A 20,107-nucleotide genomic window follows, 5' to 3' on the forward strand; every position below is an offset into this window, starting at 1 on the left:
TTTTCTTTACATTTATCTCTTTAATTAATGTCTCTTTAAAAAATAAACTGGTTTGTAGGAAATCTAGTTTCTTGCAAATGAGTACGTTAATGATCCTGTCTCTTATTGAATGACCCATGCTTTCCCACTGATATGACATGTCATGTGTATCCACTGCTCTGTTCCCTATTTTTGGTATTTATTTATTATCTATTCCTGAGCCAATACTGTTTTATTAGTGTTGTGTTTTATTTTGTTGGCATGTTTGATAAGGCAAGACCCATCTCTATCATTCTCCTTAGTTGTCTTAATAAAAAGTGTATATCATTGTATTCTTTTAGTGATTCGAAATGTTCAGAAAGTTTATTGATAACCTAGTAGCACAGTAAAGAGTACTGGCTTTTGAATCAGAATTTGGTTTGAATCCTAAAGCGTGAATTGAAGGGTAAATTTCTTCACTGCTTTTAACTTTATAATTTCTTTATGGACACAACAGTAGTCTCTAAATGATAATCCAGAAGTTCTTGTTAAATTATTTTATGGAAGTTCTTCGGTATTCATTATACTTAAAAACATATTTCCTAGCTAGAGTCTAAAACAAAATCATGAAAATAAGTGTTTAAAAAAATTTATTTACTGCCTTGGGGCTGTAGTAGAATCTTGGTTGGTTGGTAGGGACCTTGACTATACAAGTCTTTTCAGCAGCCCCAAGGTGGGTCTGTCTTAAATAACATCAGTTAAGAGTATATTCTGCTTTTAAAGATCTCCCATGTAAAATATCCTTTAATGAACAAGACAGAGGTTTTCCTTGAGCTTTTGAATAGTGGTAAGTTAACTTGTACTTATGGAGGAGTGTTGTGACATGCTCTAAAACACCCGATAAAGTATTACAAATTTTCAGTCACAGTTGATAATGTCATTCACAGCTCTTCCCACCATCATGGCATTTATTACATCTCCACTTAGATATCCATTGGCTGGTGCTGGAAATTCTTCACATGCTTGGTGAAAAATTGAGTAAGTTTATGAATTTCTGATTTGTGTCCTTTTTTTAATCTAAACACTTTTTAATCTAAATTGCTTTTTAAAATTATGCAAGTAAAAAGTGCATTCTCGTTATTTTTTTAATCAAACAGTAACCAAACTAAAAAGCAAAGGTCTTAATACTTCTTTTTCTAGAGATAACTACTGGGAACTGCTTGGTCCGTTTATCCATCCATCTGTACTTATTTACTGTCTATTAGTATACATATATAGAAACTCATAGGTAGGATTTTTGTTTTTGTTTCTAACCACAAATGGTATCATCATATTGTTCTGTATAGGGTTTTATTTAACTAGTCTTTTAGAAATCTGTTCATGTTAGTACATATAGTTTTATTTGATTATTTAAGGGCTGTATGTTATGGACCTATCATAATTTATTTAGCCAAGTCTATTTTTTCATCTATCAGTTATTTCTGTTTATTTTGATATTACAAATAATATTTCACTGAACATCCTTGTGTAGATGTAAGATATACATCTTTGAATACTTGTAGAAGTTAATTCTTAGGGTAGGTTTTTGGAATTGAAGTGGCACATTGCACTATTAATATTGTTACTGCTCTGGTGTTGTAATTAAGTTTCCCGTTTATATACAGTAACTTTGAACATGCCTTTGCCTCATCCTCTTGCCAGTAGTGGATATTACTAACTCTTTTTATTTTTTACCAACCAATACATGAAAAATGATATTGAATCTCTATTTTTGCAATTTCATGATTACCAGTGAAGTTGAGCCTCTTTAATTTCATTGTCTTTTTATATTTGCTTTATTAATTACTTGTTCATTATATTTTATAAAGTACTTGTTGCAGTATCTTTTGTTTCATTCTTTCCTGTTCTTTAATTAACTAGTAGTAGTTTGTATATATTATGGATGATCTTTTATTTCACATTGCCTTTTTATTGCTTGGCCTTGCTCTTTGGTGTCTTTAGGTTCCATTATCAAATTGGCAATTTTCTATAAGTATTAGATAGTTGTAAATTATTAATTATCTAGGTTATAAAGATATCTTTTACCTCAATACTTGCTTTTCAATGAATAATTCAAAAATACATATATGTATACATGTAGGTGTGAGGCCTTACATACATACATATGAACGTGTAAAGGTGTATACAAATATATCATTTCCTCTCTCATGTGGACTCTCAAATAATATTTTTTTAGAGCAATACTCAGGTGAACTTACTTTGACCCAGGCACAAATTTTGGTATCTGTTACCTTGCTTTGCTCTATTTCGTGCCAAAAAACTGATGTTAGTGGTTAGTTTATCAGGATTTGTTAAAAGAAAAATGTTGTAAAGTCTTTATTGGTTAGAAATACAGGTAAAGATTTTCTAGTGTTTGCCCTCTTGTATTTTTTTTTTCTTAAGTGATGTTGCATTGTTGCTCTTCAGATGACCACAGTAAGAAAAGAAAATCTATTAAATGGTACTTGGGAGGATTGAAACTTTTTTAAGGTAATGTCTGTCACTGCTTGCATAAGAAAGGAATTGTTTTCAAACTTGCAAAAAAAAATTGCTTTTAACTTTATGTTGAAGATTTGTTAATTTAAAGGTGTACAATCACTTTCCTCCTGAATTAATAAAATCTACTGTAGTTTTAACAAGAATTTATCTTATTCCATTTTTAGAACAAGTTGTATATAGTCATCAGTTTATGAATCTGGCAGGTGACAATTTAACCAATATCAGCCTATTTGAAGAACATTGTGAAAATCTTCTTTGTAATTTAATAAGCCTATCCCTTGGCAGATATGACAAGGTAATGCTTTAAGAGTTTATTTGCATTTTTGATGTTTAATGGCAATAGTACTTAATGCATGTGGTTTGACCTATGCGAATCTAAAATTGGAGGTGGTTGGGAAAAGAATTTGAGTTAAACATTTAAAACAGGCTGGAATTAGTGTTTCAGATCTGTTTTTTTTAATAGCCTTTTCCATTTGTCAGAAATAAATAAAAACAGAATGTTAATGATAATGATTGGAAATTTAGCTTCTGTTCAAATAGAGACTAGCCCTTTAATAATCTACTGTTTTGTTGTTACATAATATAATAAATGAGTACTTAGCTGAAGTTAGTTGACGCATTTAAAGAGAGGTTTTATTTGCTTATTTGCATAAAATGTCTAGAATCGTGGGGGAAATTATGTATTTTTACTTAATTGCTTATCATAGTGTTTAATGCAGACAGGGATTTAAAAGTGCTATGGTATACATTTATTTTCAAGCAATGGAAATTTGTTGACCATCATCACTTATTTCAGGTTACAAGCATAAATGTTACACCTGGGAAATTGGGATTTATAATTTTTTAAAATTTCAATTGTGTTTTATGTATTTATTATTAATATTGTTTAAATCTGGTCTATGTAGTTACAATTAATGTAATCAGTAGATTGACCAGATATGATATAGTAATATCTTGACTATTGGTTTTTTTTTTCTATGTATTATGTTAGAAAAGTGTATGTAATATGTGAAATAATGAGCACATTATGAACTTCAGAAGTCTAGCTGTACTTGCAGATATAGTGCATATTCTCTGGTACTATTTAGGGCCATTGAGGGTATATTTGTTACAAAAATGGTAAAGTTGCCTAACCTTTATAAATTCCTAATACTTGTACTTATTCTTACTTACAAAAAAACTTAGTCTGCATTACAGTGAATCAAAATTTATTATCTAATCATTTTCTTAGAAGTCTTTTTATTTGGCTGATGGATTAGATCAAGGTTTGGAAACCATGGCCCTGGAGTCAAATCTAGCATACCACCTGTTTTTGTAAATTTTTACTGGAACACAGTCCCATCCTTTTATCAATTGTCTGTGACTGATGTTGCAGAACAGTGGCAGAGTTGAATAGTTGTAACAAAGACTATTTCACTGTTAAAGCCTCAAATATTTACGCGTACTATCTAGCCCTTTACAGAGCAACTTTGTTGACCATTGGACTAGGTGATTAAAGCAGAGGTTTTTTTTTTAAGCTAAAAATAAAATTCATTGTATACTTTTGTTTTTTAAAAGGAAATTTATTATAAACAATTTTATGTAATTGAACATAAATTTTAAGTCATCTAAATCATTCTTTTAAAACATTTGGGGAGATACGTGGCATGTAAAGTTCAGCTGTCTTATTTGTTATTCTTTTTGGTTCTTTCCTGCAGGTTAGGCCTTCTGAAACATTGATGAGTCATCACTGCCCATGTCCATGCATTAAAGAATTATGGGTTCTACTCATTCATCTTCTCAACCACAGAAGTAAACGGTCTCTCTCAGAAGTAAGTTATAAGATTGATGTTAGTTATTGTTACTAACTTATATTCAATTCATGCAGTGGTTTTGGCAAAGAAAGATCTTATTGAGTTCTTGCTTTATAATAAGATGACAGCCACCACCAAGCAGAGCATTAACTGAGTACTAAATACCTACTATATTTTTAACCCTAAATTGGTAATATGAAACATCTAGGAGAAGTACAAAATTTGACTCCTATTTCTTCAAGTTCTTTTTTTTCGTCCTATCAAGAATCTCTTAAGCTAAAATACTTAAAAACCCTCTAGAAATCCAGGAAACAAATGAGGCAAATTTAGATTCGGGGAGAAATAAGACATAGGTTTTTATTAATCAATTTTACAGTATCTTCTTTCAAGGAGTGAGAAATAAAATTTCTCACCTTCCCCTTTGTGTTTTTCTTTCACCTCATTTTTTTAATGTTTTTCTTTATTTTCGGGGGGGGCTGCATTGGGTCTTCGTTACTGCCTGCCGGCTTTGTCTAGTTGTGGAGAGCGGGGGCGACTTGTCATTGCAGTGGCTTCTCATGTTGCGGAGCATGGCTTCTAGATGTGTGGGCTTCAGTAATTGTGGCTCATAGGCTCAGTAGCTGTGGCTTGCAGGCTCAGTAGTTGTGTCACATGGACTTAGTTGCTCTGCAGCATGTGGGATCTTCCCAGACCAGGGATTGAACCCGTGTTCCCTGCATTGGCAGGCAGATTCTTAACTACTGTGCCACCAGGGAAGTCCCTCTCTTCATTTTTAATGAAGTCTTCAGAAGAGGGTTTATTTTATTTCAAGTGTTCTGGGTTAGTGGAAAAAGAGAAATACCATATGCAGAAATGAATACAAATAACTCGTGAAATGATAGTTAAAATGGTTTATGTTATATGCTCTTATTCAGTTAGGAGTTTAGAATAATTTCTTCCTATATACATTTTCTAGAATTTATCCATCAATAAAAAAACTCCTCTGTAACTCTTCAAGTCAAAAGCTCAATTCTAATGTTCTAAAACTTTCTTTAAAGACTTTACAAATTTAGGGAAACGTAAACTGAAAGAACAATGAGATACCACTCCTATTTGACCAAAATTGGGAGCACTGACAACTCTAAATACTGGAGAATGTGGAACAACAGGAACTCTCATTGTGGTGGGAATGAAGAATGGTATAGCCACTTTGGAAGACATTTTGCCTGTTTCTTACAAAACTAAACATAGTCTTAGCATGTTGCTCCAGCAGTTGTGTTCCCTGGTATTTACCCAGTGAAAACTCGTGTCAACACAAAAACCTGCACGTGGATGTTAATAGCAGCTTTATTCATAATTGCCATAACTTGGAAGCAGCCAAGATACCCTTCAGTTTATCCATTTAGGATAAACTGTGGTATATCCAGACAATGAAATATTATTCAGTACTAAAAGGAAATGAGCTATCAAGCCATAAAAAGACATGGAGGAGCCTTAAATGCATATAACTAAGTGAAAGAAGCCAATCTGAAAGGCTAGTATGATTCCAACTATATGACGGTCTGTAAAAGCCAAAACTATGAAAACAGTAAATAGATCAGTGGTTCTTGAGGTGGGCAGAACACAGGGGACTTTTAGGGTGGTGAAAATAATCTATATAATTTTAATAATAACTATTTTTGTAGGTTGATAGTGTACTATATTTATTTTGAGTTATTTTAGTAGTAAACTTACTAGGTATAAGTAAAATAAATTTACTATGTATAAATTTATCATATTTTTCCTCATTGAGTAAGAAAATTTTTTTTCCCTGGCATTTTGGTTTGTCAGTAGCATTAAGCTTTCGACAATGAGATTTAAATGTTACACAGTTTGAGCAATTTTTTCCTTTTTATATTTTCCAGGACATTTTATTTCATTTACATGGTAAACATCAATTTTTTCCATTTTCTGCAAAGCTTATCTTTAAGAATTTTATATTTTTTAAAATTGTTCTTATTTTATAAATTTCAGACTTGAAAGTGTAAACCACATATAGTTAGTGAAGGCAGGTTCATGCTTGTTGCCATAAGTCTTTCTCTAGATTTTAAGCAGAAAAGTAGGCATAATTTAAAATATTATATTGTAGAAATTTGCATAGTAATATGTATTGTTTAACCTAAATGACTGTTATGTTTCTCATTTTATGTAGTAACCAGAATTATTTGTCTTAAAATAGTGAAAATCTGAGGTCATTTCATTTTTTTAAATACAATTAAAATGTTATATTATTCATAGATTTTGAAAGTTATTTTATTTTGAAAATTAAATTAGAAGTTTCTATTCCTGACAGTAAGACAGTTTGCCCTTCCTGCTAAAACAATAATGTAATCATGCTGGATATCATATCATAAGCATTTTTTTTTAAGAACTTTTATTGAGATACAGTTAACAGACGATAAACAGCATATGTTTAGAGTGTACAATTTGGTATCCCAATCTCCCAATTCATTCCCCCCCCAACCCTCCCCACTTTCCCCACTTGGTGTCCATATGTTTGTTCTCTACATCTGTGTCTCTATTTCTGCCTTGCAAATGGGTTGATTTGTACCATTTTTCTATAGTCCACATATATGTTAATATATGATATTTGTTTTTCTCTTTCTGACTCACTTCACTCTATATGACAGTCTCTAGGTCCATCCATGTCTCTACAAATGTCCCAGTTTATCTACTAACTTTGGGTTTTATTTGCTCTTCTTTCTCTAATTTCTTTAGGTATAAGTTTAGATTGTTTATTTGGCATTTTTCTTCTTTCTTGAGGTAGCATTGTATTGCTATAAACTTCCCTCTTAGAACTGCCTTTGCTGCATCGCATAGGTTTTGGATCATTGTGTTTTCATTGTCATTTGTCTCTAGGTATTTTTTGATTTCCTCTTTGATTTCTTCAGTGATCTCTTGGTTATTTAGTAACGTATTGTTTAGCCTACATGTGTTTGTTTTTTTTACAGCTTTTTTCCTGTAATTGATTTCCAATCTCATAGCATTGTGGTCAGAAAAGATGCTTGATACGATTTCAATTTTTTTGAATTTACCAGTGCTTGATTTATGACCCAAAATGTGATCTATCCTGGAGAATGTTCCATGTGCACTTGAGAAGAGCATGTAATCTTCTGTTTTTGGATGTAATGTCCTATAGATATCTATTAAATCAGGCTGGTTTATTGTGTCATTTAAAGCTTGTGTTTCCTTATTAATTTTCTGTGTGGATGATCTGTCCATTGGTGTAAGTGGGGTGTTAAAATCCCCCACTATGATTGTGTTACTGTCGATTTCCTCTTTCATAGTTGTTAGCATTTGCCTTATGTATTGAGGGGCTCCTGTATTGGGTGCATGTATAGTTATAATTGCTATCTCCTCTTCTTGGATGGATCCCTTGATCTTTATGTAATGTCCTTTCTTGTTTCTTGTAACATTTTTTATTTTAAAGTCTATTTTATCTGATGTGACTATTGCTATTCCACCTTTCTTTTGATTTCCATTTGCATGGAATATCTTTTTCCATCCCCTCACTTTCAGTCTGTATGTGTCCCTAGGTCTGAAGTGGGTCTCTTGTAGACAGCATATATATGGGTCTTGTTTTTGTATCCATTCAGCCAGTCTGTGTCTTTTGGTTGGTGCATTTAGTCCATTTACATTCAAGGTAATTATTGATATGTTTGCTCCTGTTACCATTTTCTTAATTTGTTTTTGTTTTTGTAGGTCCTTTTCTTCTCTTATGTTTCCCACTTAGAGAAGTTCCTTTAGCATTTACTGTAGGGCTGGTTTGGTGGTGCTGAATTCATTAGCTGTTGCTTGTCTGTAAAGCTTTTGATTTCTCCATCGAATCTGAATGAGATCCTTGCTGGGTAGAGTATTCTTGGTTGTAGTTTCTTCCCTTTCATCACTTGAAATATATCGTGCCATTCCTTTCTGGCTTGCAGAGTTTCTGCTGAGAAATCAGCTGTTACCCTTATGGGAGTTTCCTTGTATGTTATTTGTCGTTTTTCCCTTGTTGCTTTTAATAACTTTTCTCTGCCTTTAATTTTTGTCAATTTGACTACTGTGTGTCTTGGTGTGTTTCTCCTTGGGTTTCTCCTGCCTGGGACTCTCTGCGCTTGCTGGACTTGGGTAGCTATTTCCTTTCCCATGTTAGGGAAGTTTTCAACAATTATCTCTTCCAGTATTTTCTCGGGTCTTTTCTCTCTCTCTTCTCCTTCTGGGACCCTTATAATGTGAATGTTGGTGTGTTTAACATTGTCCCAGAAGTCTCTTAGGCTGTCTTCAGTTCTTTTCATTCTTTTTTCTTTATTCTTTTCCACATCAGTGATTTTCACCATCTGTCTTCCAGGTCCCTTATTCGCCCTTCTGCCTCAGTGAATCTGCTGTTGGTTCCTTCTAGTGTATTTTTCATTTCAGTTATTGTGTTGCATATCTCTGTTTGTTTGCTCTTTAATTTTTCTAGGTCTTTGGTAAACTTTTTGATCTTTGCATCCAGTCTTTTTTCAAAGTCCTGGGTCATCTTCACCATCATTATTCTGAGTTCTTTTTCTGGAAGGGTGCCTATCTCCTCTTCATTGAGTTGTTTTTCTGGGTTTTTATCCTGTCCTTTCATCTGGTACGAAGTCCTCTGCTTTTTCATTTTCTCTGTCTTTCTGTGGCTGTGGTTTTCAGTTCCACAAGATGAAATACTGTTGATACTGTTTGATACTGCTGTCTGCCCTCTTGTGGAGGAAGCTCTAAGCATTTTAAATGTGTCAGTGAACGTGTTGAAAGTAAGAAGTACTGAGGGCCAAATATTAAATGTAGGTGGGAATTCAGGTCTGCTGAACCTTGAAGCGTACAGGCAGTTGCTGAATTATGTAAACTTAAACATTAACTTTCATGCATTATAAGGTCCAAGAATAGAAGACAAATCTCAGAATCGACTCAAGTTGGTAACCTTCTATATACCAACTACCCATAAATCTAAGCCCCCAAAAGGACAAACTAGAAATTCAACTAAATTTGTAAGGAAAATTGCCTATCTTTGTGTTTCTTTGCGGTTTAAAATTGCTTCAGTGTATTTATTGCAAGCCAGCACACATGCAGTTTTACAGCCTGAATTCATATTGCTTAGGTTGTCCTAAAAATTTCAAGCCAGTGACTTCTAAGTAGCCTTGGATAATGGGTGAACACTTAAACCCACACCTTCTCATGTAACCTCCCCCAAAATATAGAATAGCAAGAACAAATAAAACTGCACAAAAACTATGTTGATAGCATAACTGCAAGATACAAATGTTCAAAACTGTAAATTAAAAGTAAAAACCACCAAAGCACTACCATATCTTTCCATCAAGCAAAGGCAGGCAGTCTAAGACAAACCACTCAGGGGAGAGAAGAGAGCTAGCAGTAGCCATAAAATTGGTGTAAAACCATTTCAAGAATGTGAAAGATACTGAAAAGGTTTCTTGTGGATCAGAAGGATAGGAACATAAAAGTGTATGGATGACATGAGGAGGCGGTCTTTGAAGGTAGAGCTTCTGGAGAATAAAAAGGCAAAAAGGGAGTGGTTCCCCCTTGGTGATTAGGTGGTAAAGGGGTTAGGAAATAAAAACATGAAACAATGACTCTTGTAAAAAAAAAAAAATCACAGAATTCATACCTGTTCTCCCACCACCACCACCCAAAAAAAAGAATTCTAGTAAAGAAATGGGACTTTGGTACATTGACAAAAGAGGGCTTCACCAAACTAGAATCTTTTAAAGTAGTCCAAACCTACAAAATGAAAAGAAGGAAACTAAACAAGTCTTTATAAAATTACTGCAAGAAAACAGAATTTATGTACTTTAGCTGAAGATACCTTCTTCCCCAGAAACAACTATAAAGCAGAGGAAAACCCTAAGACAACGCTCCAGACTGAATTAAAGAGATAAGCATTTGGGGCTTTAAAAAACCTAGAAAAACAAAAATACCTTGAATGAGATATTCACATATTAAAACAGATAGACCAAAAGCTAGGAACAGAATGCAGGAGAGAAATGGAAGAAAACATCATTATAGAATTGACTAAATTACAAAGTGCTCAAGGAGAATAGACTCAAATGAAAATTTAATAAGGGGCATGGAAGAAAGGCAGAAAAATAACCAAGAGAGTGAAAATGAGATAAAGGAATATAAAAGGTTAGAGAGAAAATGGTTGAAATGGGAGGTAGGCAAAGAAGAAATAACCATATATATAAATGGAGTCCCTAAAAAAATAAAACAATGGGGTATACCTAACATTCAAAACTATTAGCTAAGAAAACATTCCAGAAGTAAAAGAAGACCCACATCTACATATTGAAATGGATTACTTGCTAACTGGAAAGATTAATTCCCAAACAGTCCATCCTGAGACATATCCTAAAACTGTTTGACTTCAGACATACAGAAAACATCTTCCCCTCTAGGAAGTCTTCAAATCCTCTGGGCAAAAAGACTGAATAACTTAGAAAAGCCAAATAATTTGACCTGCACTAGACTTCTTAAAAACAATGTAAAATGAGGCAACAACAGAGCATTTTAAAAGGCTCAGAAGTCCGTGACCCCAAAGAGGGCCATCGTGTGACCATGCTGGCACCCTGATCTTGGACTTCCAGCCCAAGCATTGAATGAATTACCAATATAATACAATAGAACACGCCCTGAGCTTAGAGAAAAGCAATTTAGTCCCACCTTTTACTTGATACAGATTATATGGACTCCTATGACACACTCCCTTAATAGAAGCTCAAGACCAAGAATATGTGACCAAACCAAAAGGAAACAAAACAACAAATTCCTTCTAAAACATCAAAGAAGCAAGTTAAAAATTACTCTTTGTACTGACTGTCAGACATGTAGTGGCTTTGGGGACCAAGCTAGATGTAGAGAATGGGAGAAAGATAAACAGAAAAAGCAATTGAAAGATTCAGGAGGAACAGGGAAGCTTTTCTGTTTCATTCACCCAAGAGTTAATGATATTGCAGAAGATGTAATCATTCCCCCGAATACTAACAGCAGGCTCACCTCTATATAGAACCTGTTCTTAGGAGCTTTCCAGACTGCTGAAAGCAGAGATTTTTTTTTTTCCTGTCTTGTACATGATTTTAAAAATTTATGATGTGACAGCACTGATTTCTGTAATGCACTGTTTATTTTTTTAAAAGAACAAATTATATGTGTCCATGCATGCATGTATGTGCGGGCAAGCTTTTATTCTTCCCAAAGTATTTAATTCCTTCTCTGATGCCTACCCTCCTTCATCCTATTCTCGGGACTGAGGGAGGGGAAGACTGAATGGAATTTGGAGTCTTCCTACTGAGAAAGGGACATTTTTCTGTAACCAAGTCAGTGTTCAAGGGACTAATGCTCTAAGGAAATTATCCAAAGGGGAGAGGCAGTTCAGAGTTATTAAGTTATTTTTCAAATGTTGTCTGGACTGCTGCTGACCTTTGTGGAGGCAACAAGTTGCTTCTTCCCAGGATGACAGGATAAGATGCAATAAGAGAACCCTAGGAGAGGATCAAGAATGGGAATTCACACATAGCACAAATTATGTGGGAACTCCAAGAATGAAAAGAGGCTAATTTGATCACGGACATATTTGTATCCCAGAAAATACTGTAAAATGTAGCTAATTCTGGATATATCTGTATGAGTGTATTCTTAAAAACCCAACACTCAGTACCTAGTAGATGTCATTTAGACTTTAATTTCAGAGAAGAAAAGGAAAGCTAATGAGTATTTCTTGAGTGATATGTGTGTGTGTGTACATATATACATTTTCTACCTTATTTACTAGGTGGTTATCTGAGTAATGATGAGAAAATTTCGGCTATGTCTTGGTTTTGAAGTAACCATTCTCCAGTCGAAAGAAATAGGGCTCCCTTGGCAAATGACTGATTCCAGGCTGGAGCATGCAGAATAAAAAATGAGTCTGGAACATTTTCTATCAGAAACTAAGGAAGTGCCGTGAAAATGATGAGGGCATGTCAAAGGGACAAAGGGCCAACATGAAGATCTCTCATACACCAAACCTGGGATCATTTGAGCAAAATAATAAATGATAGCAAAAGACTGTAATCTGTACAGTAAGGATTTGTAAATCTTTAGTGATATAAATAAATGGAGAGAATGGAAACTCTTCCTAGTAAGTGCAGAAGTAATATGGAATTTGAAAATACTGCTTGACAACCCTCATAATAATTGTTTCAGGCAAGAATCCTCAATGGCTGTCAAAAATATGAAAAGCACAATATTTACATAGCTTGATAAGTGCCTCTGCACAGTAATTGTCTGTTACAAAGGGAGCAGTAACTTTGCAGTGCAGAACATCTAGGAGATACCTCCTTAACCAAGAAATCAAAGTTAACCAGTAATAGGACAAGTTGAAGTTACGTACCCTCAATATGATGCATTGAAACAACAAAAGTTTTTTTGGTATTCCTGCCAAAAATGCATATTGTAAATAAAATCCTGAAGAAATACTAGTCAAACCTAAATAGCTGGCCTACTCTTCAGAAATGTCAAGGTCAGTCATGAAAGATAATATCTGAACAACTTACAGATTAATGAGAACTGAAGAAACATGGTAGATAAACGCAGCGTGTGAGACTAGAGAGAATATCTGATATACTTCTAATTGTAGTTCCAAAAGAGAGGAAGTAGAAAGTGGAACAGAAAAAATACATGAAGAGAAGATGACTTAAAATCTTCTAATGTTAATGAAAGTTATCATATTAAAAAATCCAATGAATTCCACCTAGGGCAAATAGAAAAACACCCCTTGATAACATCATAGTGAAACTACAGAACATCGGAGACAAAGAGAAGAGATTAAAAGCATTCAGACAGAAAAACGCTATTTTCAAAAGAATGGCAGTTAGACTGACAGCTGATTTCTCAACAGCAATGGCAGTGGGAATGATATCTTCATTGTATTAAAACAAAGCAATATTCAACATAAAATTCTTCATGCAGCAAAGTCTTTCAAGACTGAGGTGAAACAATTTTCAGTGAATCAAAATTGAAGGGAATCCTGAAAGATAAAATTTAGGCAGAAGAATAATGATGCCAAAGTAGGAGGGAAGGATGTCTGAGCTGTTGGAAGGAACAGAGTAAAGAAAGTGGTAAATGTTCTGTGTAAATCAATAATATAATCTAGTGGGATTGAGAAATAAAGTACACAGTAATACTGGCTTATAAATTGGGTAGGGCATAAATGAGTTAGAGTATTTTAAGGTCCTTGTTTTGTCCAGGAGCATAGCAAGATGTATATTAACTTACCAAGATATTTGAATGTATGCTGTTGTTTATAAGGTATCACTAAAAAAAGAGACTGTAGGCTATTTAACTTACAAGCTAATAAAGGGGAAAATAGTGAAATAACCTAAAAGAAGGCAAGAAGGAGGTGCAGGTGGAAAAAATAGGTCTATAAATTGAAATACAGAATAAGATGGTACGTTTAAAACTAAATATGTAAGTTACATTACATTAACTGCAAATGGGCTACTAATTGCTCATTTAAAACATATACTGTCAGAACAGACTGTAAGCTGTTTATAAGAGAGAATCTAAAACAAAATTCAGAATGATTCAGATTTCACAGAAAAATATAAGAAAGATAATGTATTAAACTAGTATTGGAGAAAATTAGACTTTAAAACCGACAAAAGCATTAAGTCATTTTGTGATGCTTAAAGGTCTAATTCACTAGAAAGATAAAATATATTTTAATTTTGTGTGGCTAATAATATGCTATTAAATGTAGAAAATAAACATTGACAGAACTACAAAGAGAAATACACATATGCTTAGAAATATTGAAATACATTTCTAAATATCCCATAGGTGAAAGAAGATAATGGAAATTATAAAATATCCTGAAGTAAATGATAACTAACATACTACTTTAAAGCTTTGGGACTCTAGCTAAAGATATAATTGGAGGGAAATATATAACTTTAAACACAAATGTTAGAGGGAAAGAAGTTGAAAATTAATAAGCTAAGTATTCATTGTAAGAAGTTAGGGGAGACAGATGCATTGGGAATGCACCGAAGGACGCAGTAATTCCCACAGAGAACCAGCTGAACACCAGCAGACAACCTCGGACACCAGAAAGGACCGCAAGGATCCCAACCTAACTGGTAGGGAGGCATCTACGGCGGCTCAAAGAGGGTGAAGCTGCGGAGCTGCGGCAGACGGGAGGGAGTGAGAAACACACAGAGGGTCCGCACCGCTGCTCAGCGTTCCCGGACCGAGACGTCGATTCACAGCTCAACAGAGGGTCCGGGAGCAGGAGCGTGGGAACTGGAGAGCTGGTTCAGGGTGAGAAACATTGTTGCCAGTAAGGTGACAGACCTAGAGGACAAGAGGGAAGAGATCGCGGCGAGGAGTGCCGGCCCCTGAGAGCTGCCCGGCCATGATGGCGGCTGGATGCTGCAGGCTTACGGGCGGGGGGGAGGAGCAGCAGGTGTAGCCTCTCTCTTTCGGCACCTCTGCAACAGGCAGTGGAGAGACACCCTGTGGGCCACCTAAGGCACTCAGGGATAACAAGTACCCTCAGGCACTCGGGCGGGGCTAGATTAAAACCCCTTGGAACGCAGGCAGCAGGGAGGCTGCCAAGAAAGAAAAAAAAAACCCAAGAGAGGCCCAACTCTGAGACTTTCTGTTTACACCTGAGCCACCAGCCTCCCTCTGCAACAGGCACCTCCAAGCCCGACTGAAACAACAGTGCGCCACTGCTCACTCACTCCCAGGGAAAGGAGCCACTATTGTAACCTCTCCCTCCCCACACACCAACATTTACAGACGAACAATAAAGGAAGCTCTGTTGGCCACAGAATAATGCAAAAAAACCCAAGGCGAGGAGAAGGACACTTACAGCTGAGACTCTAAGGAAACAGAAATATTCGTATCAATCCTATTGAACTGGTCCATTCTGGGATCAGTTCTGGATTTTTTTTTTTTCCTTTATTAATTACAATCTTAGTCCTAAGGGATCTACAAGTTTTATAACATAATTTTTTAATTCTATTTCTTATTCTATTTTTATTTTTTAGCCTTTTTATATACTTCTATTTCTAGCTAAGTTTTTGGTAATACGGACAACATATCTCTCATACTTTCCTTTCATCCCTATCTTTTATACATTTCTTTTCCTTTCTTTTTATTTGTATATTTCCAATCACACTACGCTCTTCTGTTCCCCTTTCTTCCAGCCATTTTAAGTTTATTTTATCTTAACATACTTATAAGAAACACTATCGATCTGCTCAGACTCCTTGCTCTATTCTCCACATGATGCACCACCATGGTATTTAATATTAGGTTTTTGTCTTTATCTTAGTTCTTAGTACAGTTGTCTAATTTCATTCTGAGAATCTCCATTCTCTCTGGTGGTACTCTAGCTCTTTTCTATATTTGATTATAGCTTACAAAATCTCCCTAGATTAGTGTTTGTATGTGTAATGTGTTATTTGTTTGTTTGTTTGCTTTTGCTTTTGTCTCTGATTTGTTCTGTTTCAGTTGTTGATTTCTGTTGGGTTTCTCTTTGAATATCTGATAGCACACTGGGGTTCTGTCAGGTCTTTCTAGAGCCTTATGTCCTAATGGATTCAGTAATCATGTCTTATACATGTATGTGTTTCCTAGAGTTAATATTTCTTTAATCCAATACTTGGACATTAGTCTGAGGCTTTGACACTCTTCTATACACACCTCTATCACCAGGACAAGCAACCTCAAAAGTTTGGACAACCATGAGGAAACAAAGAAACACCATGCAGGCAAAGGAGCAGGAAAAAAACCCCCAAGACCAAATAAATGAGGAGGAAATAGGAAAAATGCCTGAAAAAGAATTCAGAGTCATGATAGTAAAAATGATACAAAATCTCAGTAACAAAATAAAGTACAAGAAACAGTTCATAAGAACTCAGAAAAACAAACAGCAATGGATAACAAAATAACTGAAATTAAAAACACTCTAGATGCTATAACCAGCAGAATGACGGAGGCAGAAGAACGAATAAGTGAGTTGGAAGATAGAATGGGGGAAATAAGTGCCCAGAGCAGGAAAAAGAAAAAAGAATAAAAAGAATAGAAGACAGTCTCAGAGACCTCAGGGATAACATTAAGTGTACCAACATTCGAATTATAGACATCCCAGAAGAAGAAGAAAACAAGAAAGGGTCTGAGAAAATATTTGAAGAGGTTCTAGTGGAAAACTTCCCCAACATGGGAAAGGAAATAATTAACCAAGTCCAAGAAGCACAGAGAGTCCCATACAGAATAAACCCAAGGAGAAATACACCAAGACACATATTAATCAAACTAACGACAATTCAACACAAAGAAAAAATATGAAAAGCAGCAAGAGAAAAGCAACAAACAACATATAAGGGAAAACCCATCAGGATAACAGCTGACCTTTCTACAGAAACTCTGCAGGCCAGAAGGGAATGGCAGGATATACTGAAAGTCCTGAAAGAGAGACACCTACAGCCAAGAATACTCTACCCAGCAAGAATCTCATTCAGATTTGAGGGAGAAATCAAAAGCTTTCCAGACAAGCAAAAGTGAAGAGAATTCAGCACCACCCAACCAGCCTTACAACAAGTGCTAAAGGAACTTCTCTAAGTAGGACACACAAGAAAAGAAAAACACCTACAAATACAAACCCAAAACAATTAAGAAAATGGTAATTGGAACACACATGTCAATAATCACCTTAAATGTAAATGGATTAAATGCTCCAACCAAAAGACACAGACTGGCTGAATGGATACAAAAACAAGACCCTCTATATGCTGCCTACAAGAAACCCACTTCAGACCAAGGGATACATATAGCCTGAAAGTCAAGGGATGGAAAAAGATGTTCCATTCAAATGGAAGTCAAAAGAAAGCTGGAATAGCAATACTCATATCAGACAAATTAGACTTGAAGGTAAAGACTATTACAAGAGACAAGGAAGGACACTACATAATGATCAAGGGATCCATTCAAGAAGAACATATCACAATGGTAAATATCTATGCCCCCAACATAGGAGCACCTCAATACATAAGGCAAATGCTAACAGCTCTAAAAGGGGACATCGACAGGAACACAATAGTAGTGGGAGACTTGAACACCCCACTTACATCAGTGGACAGATCATCCAAACAGAAAATAAATAAAGACACACAAGCTTTAAATGACACATTAGACCATCTCGACTTCATTGATACTTATAGGACATGCCATCCAAAAACGACAGACTACACGTTCTTCTCAAGTGCACATGGAACATTTTCCAGGATAGATCACATCTTGGGTCACAAATCAAACCTCAGCAAATTCAAGAAAACTGAAATCATATCAAGCATCTTCTCAGACCACAACGCCATGAGACTAGATATCAATTACAGGAAAAAAACTGCAAAAAATACAAACACATGGAGGCTAAACAATTCACTCTTAAACAACCAAGAAATCACTAAAGAAATAAAAGAGGAAATAAAAAAATATCTAGAAACAAACGACAATGAAAACACAACAACCCAAAACCTATGGGACGCAGCAAAAGCAGTTCTAAGAGGGAAGTTTATAGCAATACTGTCCTACCTTAAGAAACAAGAAAATTATCGAATAAGCAACCTAACCTTATACCTAAAACAACTAGAGAAAGAAGAACAAAGAAACCCCAAAGGGAGCAGAAGGAAAGAAATCATAAAGTTCAGAGCAGAAATAAATGAAAAAGAAAGGAAGGAAACCATAGCAAAAATAAATAAAACTAAAAGCTGGTCTTTTGAGAAGATTAACAAAATTGATAAACCATTAGCCAGACTCATCAAGAAAAAAAGGGACAAGATGCAAATCAACAGAATTAGAAATGAAAAAGGAGAAGTAACAACGGACACCACAGAAATACAAAAGATCATGAGAGACTACTACAAGCAACTATATGCCAATCAATTGGATAACCTGGAAGAAATGGATAAATTCTTAGAAAAATACAATCTTCCAAGACTGAACCAGGAAGAAATAGAAACTATGAACAGACCAATCACAAGTATGGAAATTGAGGCAGTGATTAAAAATCTCCCAACACACAAAAGCCCAGGACCAGATGGGTTCACGGGTGAATTCTATCAAACATTTCAAGAAGAGCTAACAGCTATCCTTCTCAAACTCTTCCAAAATATTGCAGAAGGCGGAACACTCCCAAACTCATTCTACGAGGCTACCATCACCCTGATACCAAAACCAGGCAAAGATGTCACAAAAAAAGAAAACTACAGACCAATATCACTGATGAATATAGATGCAAAAATCCTCAACAAAATACTAGCTAACAGAACCCAACCGCACATTAAAAAAAATCATACACCATGATCAAGTGTGGTTTATCCCTGGAATGCAAAGATTATTCAATATACACAAGTCAATCAACATGATACATGATATCAACAAATTGAAGGATAAAAACCATAATGATCCTCTCAATAGATGCAGAAAAAGCTTTTGACAAAGTTCAACATCCATTTATGATAAAAGCTCTCCAGAAAATGGGCATAGAAGGAAATTACCTCAACATAATAAAAGCCATATATGAAAAACCAAAAGCCAACATCGTTCTCAGTGGGGAAAAACTGGAAGAATTCCCTCTAAGAACAGGAACAAGACAAGGGTGTCCACTCTCACCATCATTATTCAACATAGTTTTGGAAGTTTTAGCCACAGCAATCAGAGAAGAAAAAGAAATCAAAGGAATCCAAATTGGAAAAGAAGAAGTAAAATTGTCACTCTTTGCAAATGACATGATATTATACATAGAAAACCCTAAAGACTCTACCAGAAAACTGCTAGGACTCATTGATGAGTTTAGTAAAGTAGCAGGATACAAAATTAATGCACAGAAATCTCTTGCATTCCTATACACTAACAATGGAAGAGCAGAAAGAGAAATTAAGGAACCTCTCCCATTCACCATTGCAACAAAAAGAATAAAATACCTAGGAATAAACCTGCCTAAGGAGGCAAAAGATCTGTATGCAGAAAACTTTAAGACATTGATGAAAGAAATCAAAGACGACACAAACAGATGGAGGGACAGACCATGTTCCTGGATTGGAAGAATCAACATCGTGAAAATGACTGTACTACCCCAAGCAATTTACAGATTCAATGCAATCCCGATCAAATTACCAATGGCATTTTTCACAGAACTAGAGTAAGAAATCTTACGATTTGTATGGAAACACAAAAGACCCCAAATAGCCAAAGCAATCTTGAGAAGGAAAAATGGAGCTGCTGGAATCAGGCTTCCTGACTTCAAACTATACTACAAGGCCACAGTGATCAAGACAGTATGGTACTGGCACAAAAATAGAAAGGAAGATCAATGGAATAGAATAGAGAACTCAGAAGTAAGCGCAAACACATATGGGCACCTTATCTTTGACAAAGGAGGCACGAGTATACAATGGAAAAAAGACAGCCTCTTCAATAGGTGGTGCTGGGAAAATTGGACAGCAACATGTTAAAGAATGAAATTAGAACACTTCCTAACACCATACACAAAAATAAACTCCAAATGGATTAAAGACCTACATGTAAGGCCAGACACTATATAAAACTCCTAGAGGAAAACATAGGAAGAACACTCTATGACATCCATCAAAGCAAGATCCTTTTTGACCCACCTCCTAGAATCATGGAAGTAAAATCAAGAATAAACAAATGGGACCTCATGAAACTTAAAAGCTTTTGCACAGCAAAAGAAACCATAAACAAGACTAAAAGGCAACCCTCAGAATGGGAAAAAATAA

The 20,107-nt window shown here is 35.2% G+C and overlaps 1 protein-coding gene across 6 annotated transcripts in view; it reads left to right on the forward strand.

Annotated features, from left to right (window-relative positions):
• The window catches only part of MMS22L (MMS22 like, DNA repair protein), a 135,638-nt gene that overhangs the window by 14,013 nt on the left and 101,518 nt on the right, over positions 1-20,107 (forward strand). For 5 of the 6 annotated variants that reach the window (XM_057738450.1, XM_057738449.1, XM_057738451.1 and 2 more), the window contains 3 exons: positions 906-996; positions 2,661-2,791; positions 4,194-4,307. In XM_057738450.1, coding sequence (XP_057594433.1) covers positions 906-996; positions 2,661-2,791; positions 4,194-4,307 — 336 coding nt within the window. The remainder of the gene's footprint in view (positions 1-905; positions 997-2,660; positions 2,792-4,193; positions 4,308-20,107) is intronic. The other variant, XM_057738453.1, reaches the window with a different exon arrangement.

The sequence above is a fragment of the Hippopotamus amphibius genome, chromosome 6 (genome assembly GCF_030028045.1).
Source record: "Hippopotamus amphibius kiboko isolate mHipAmp2 chromosome 6, mHipAmp2.hap2, whole genome shotgun sequence".
NCBI classification, from domain to species: domain Eukaryota; kingdom Metazoa; phylum Chordata; class Mammalia; order Artiodactyla; family Hippopotamidae; genus Hippopotamus; species Hippopotamus amphibius.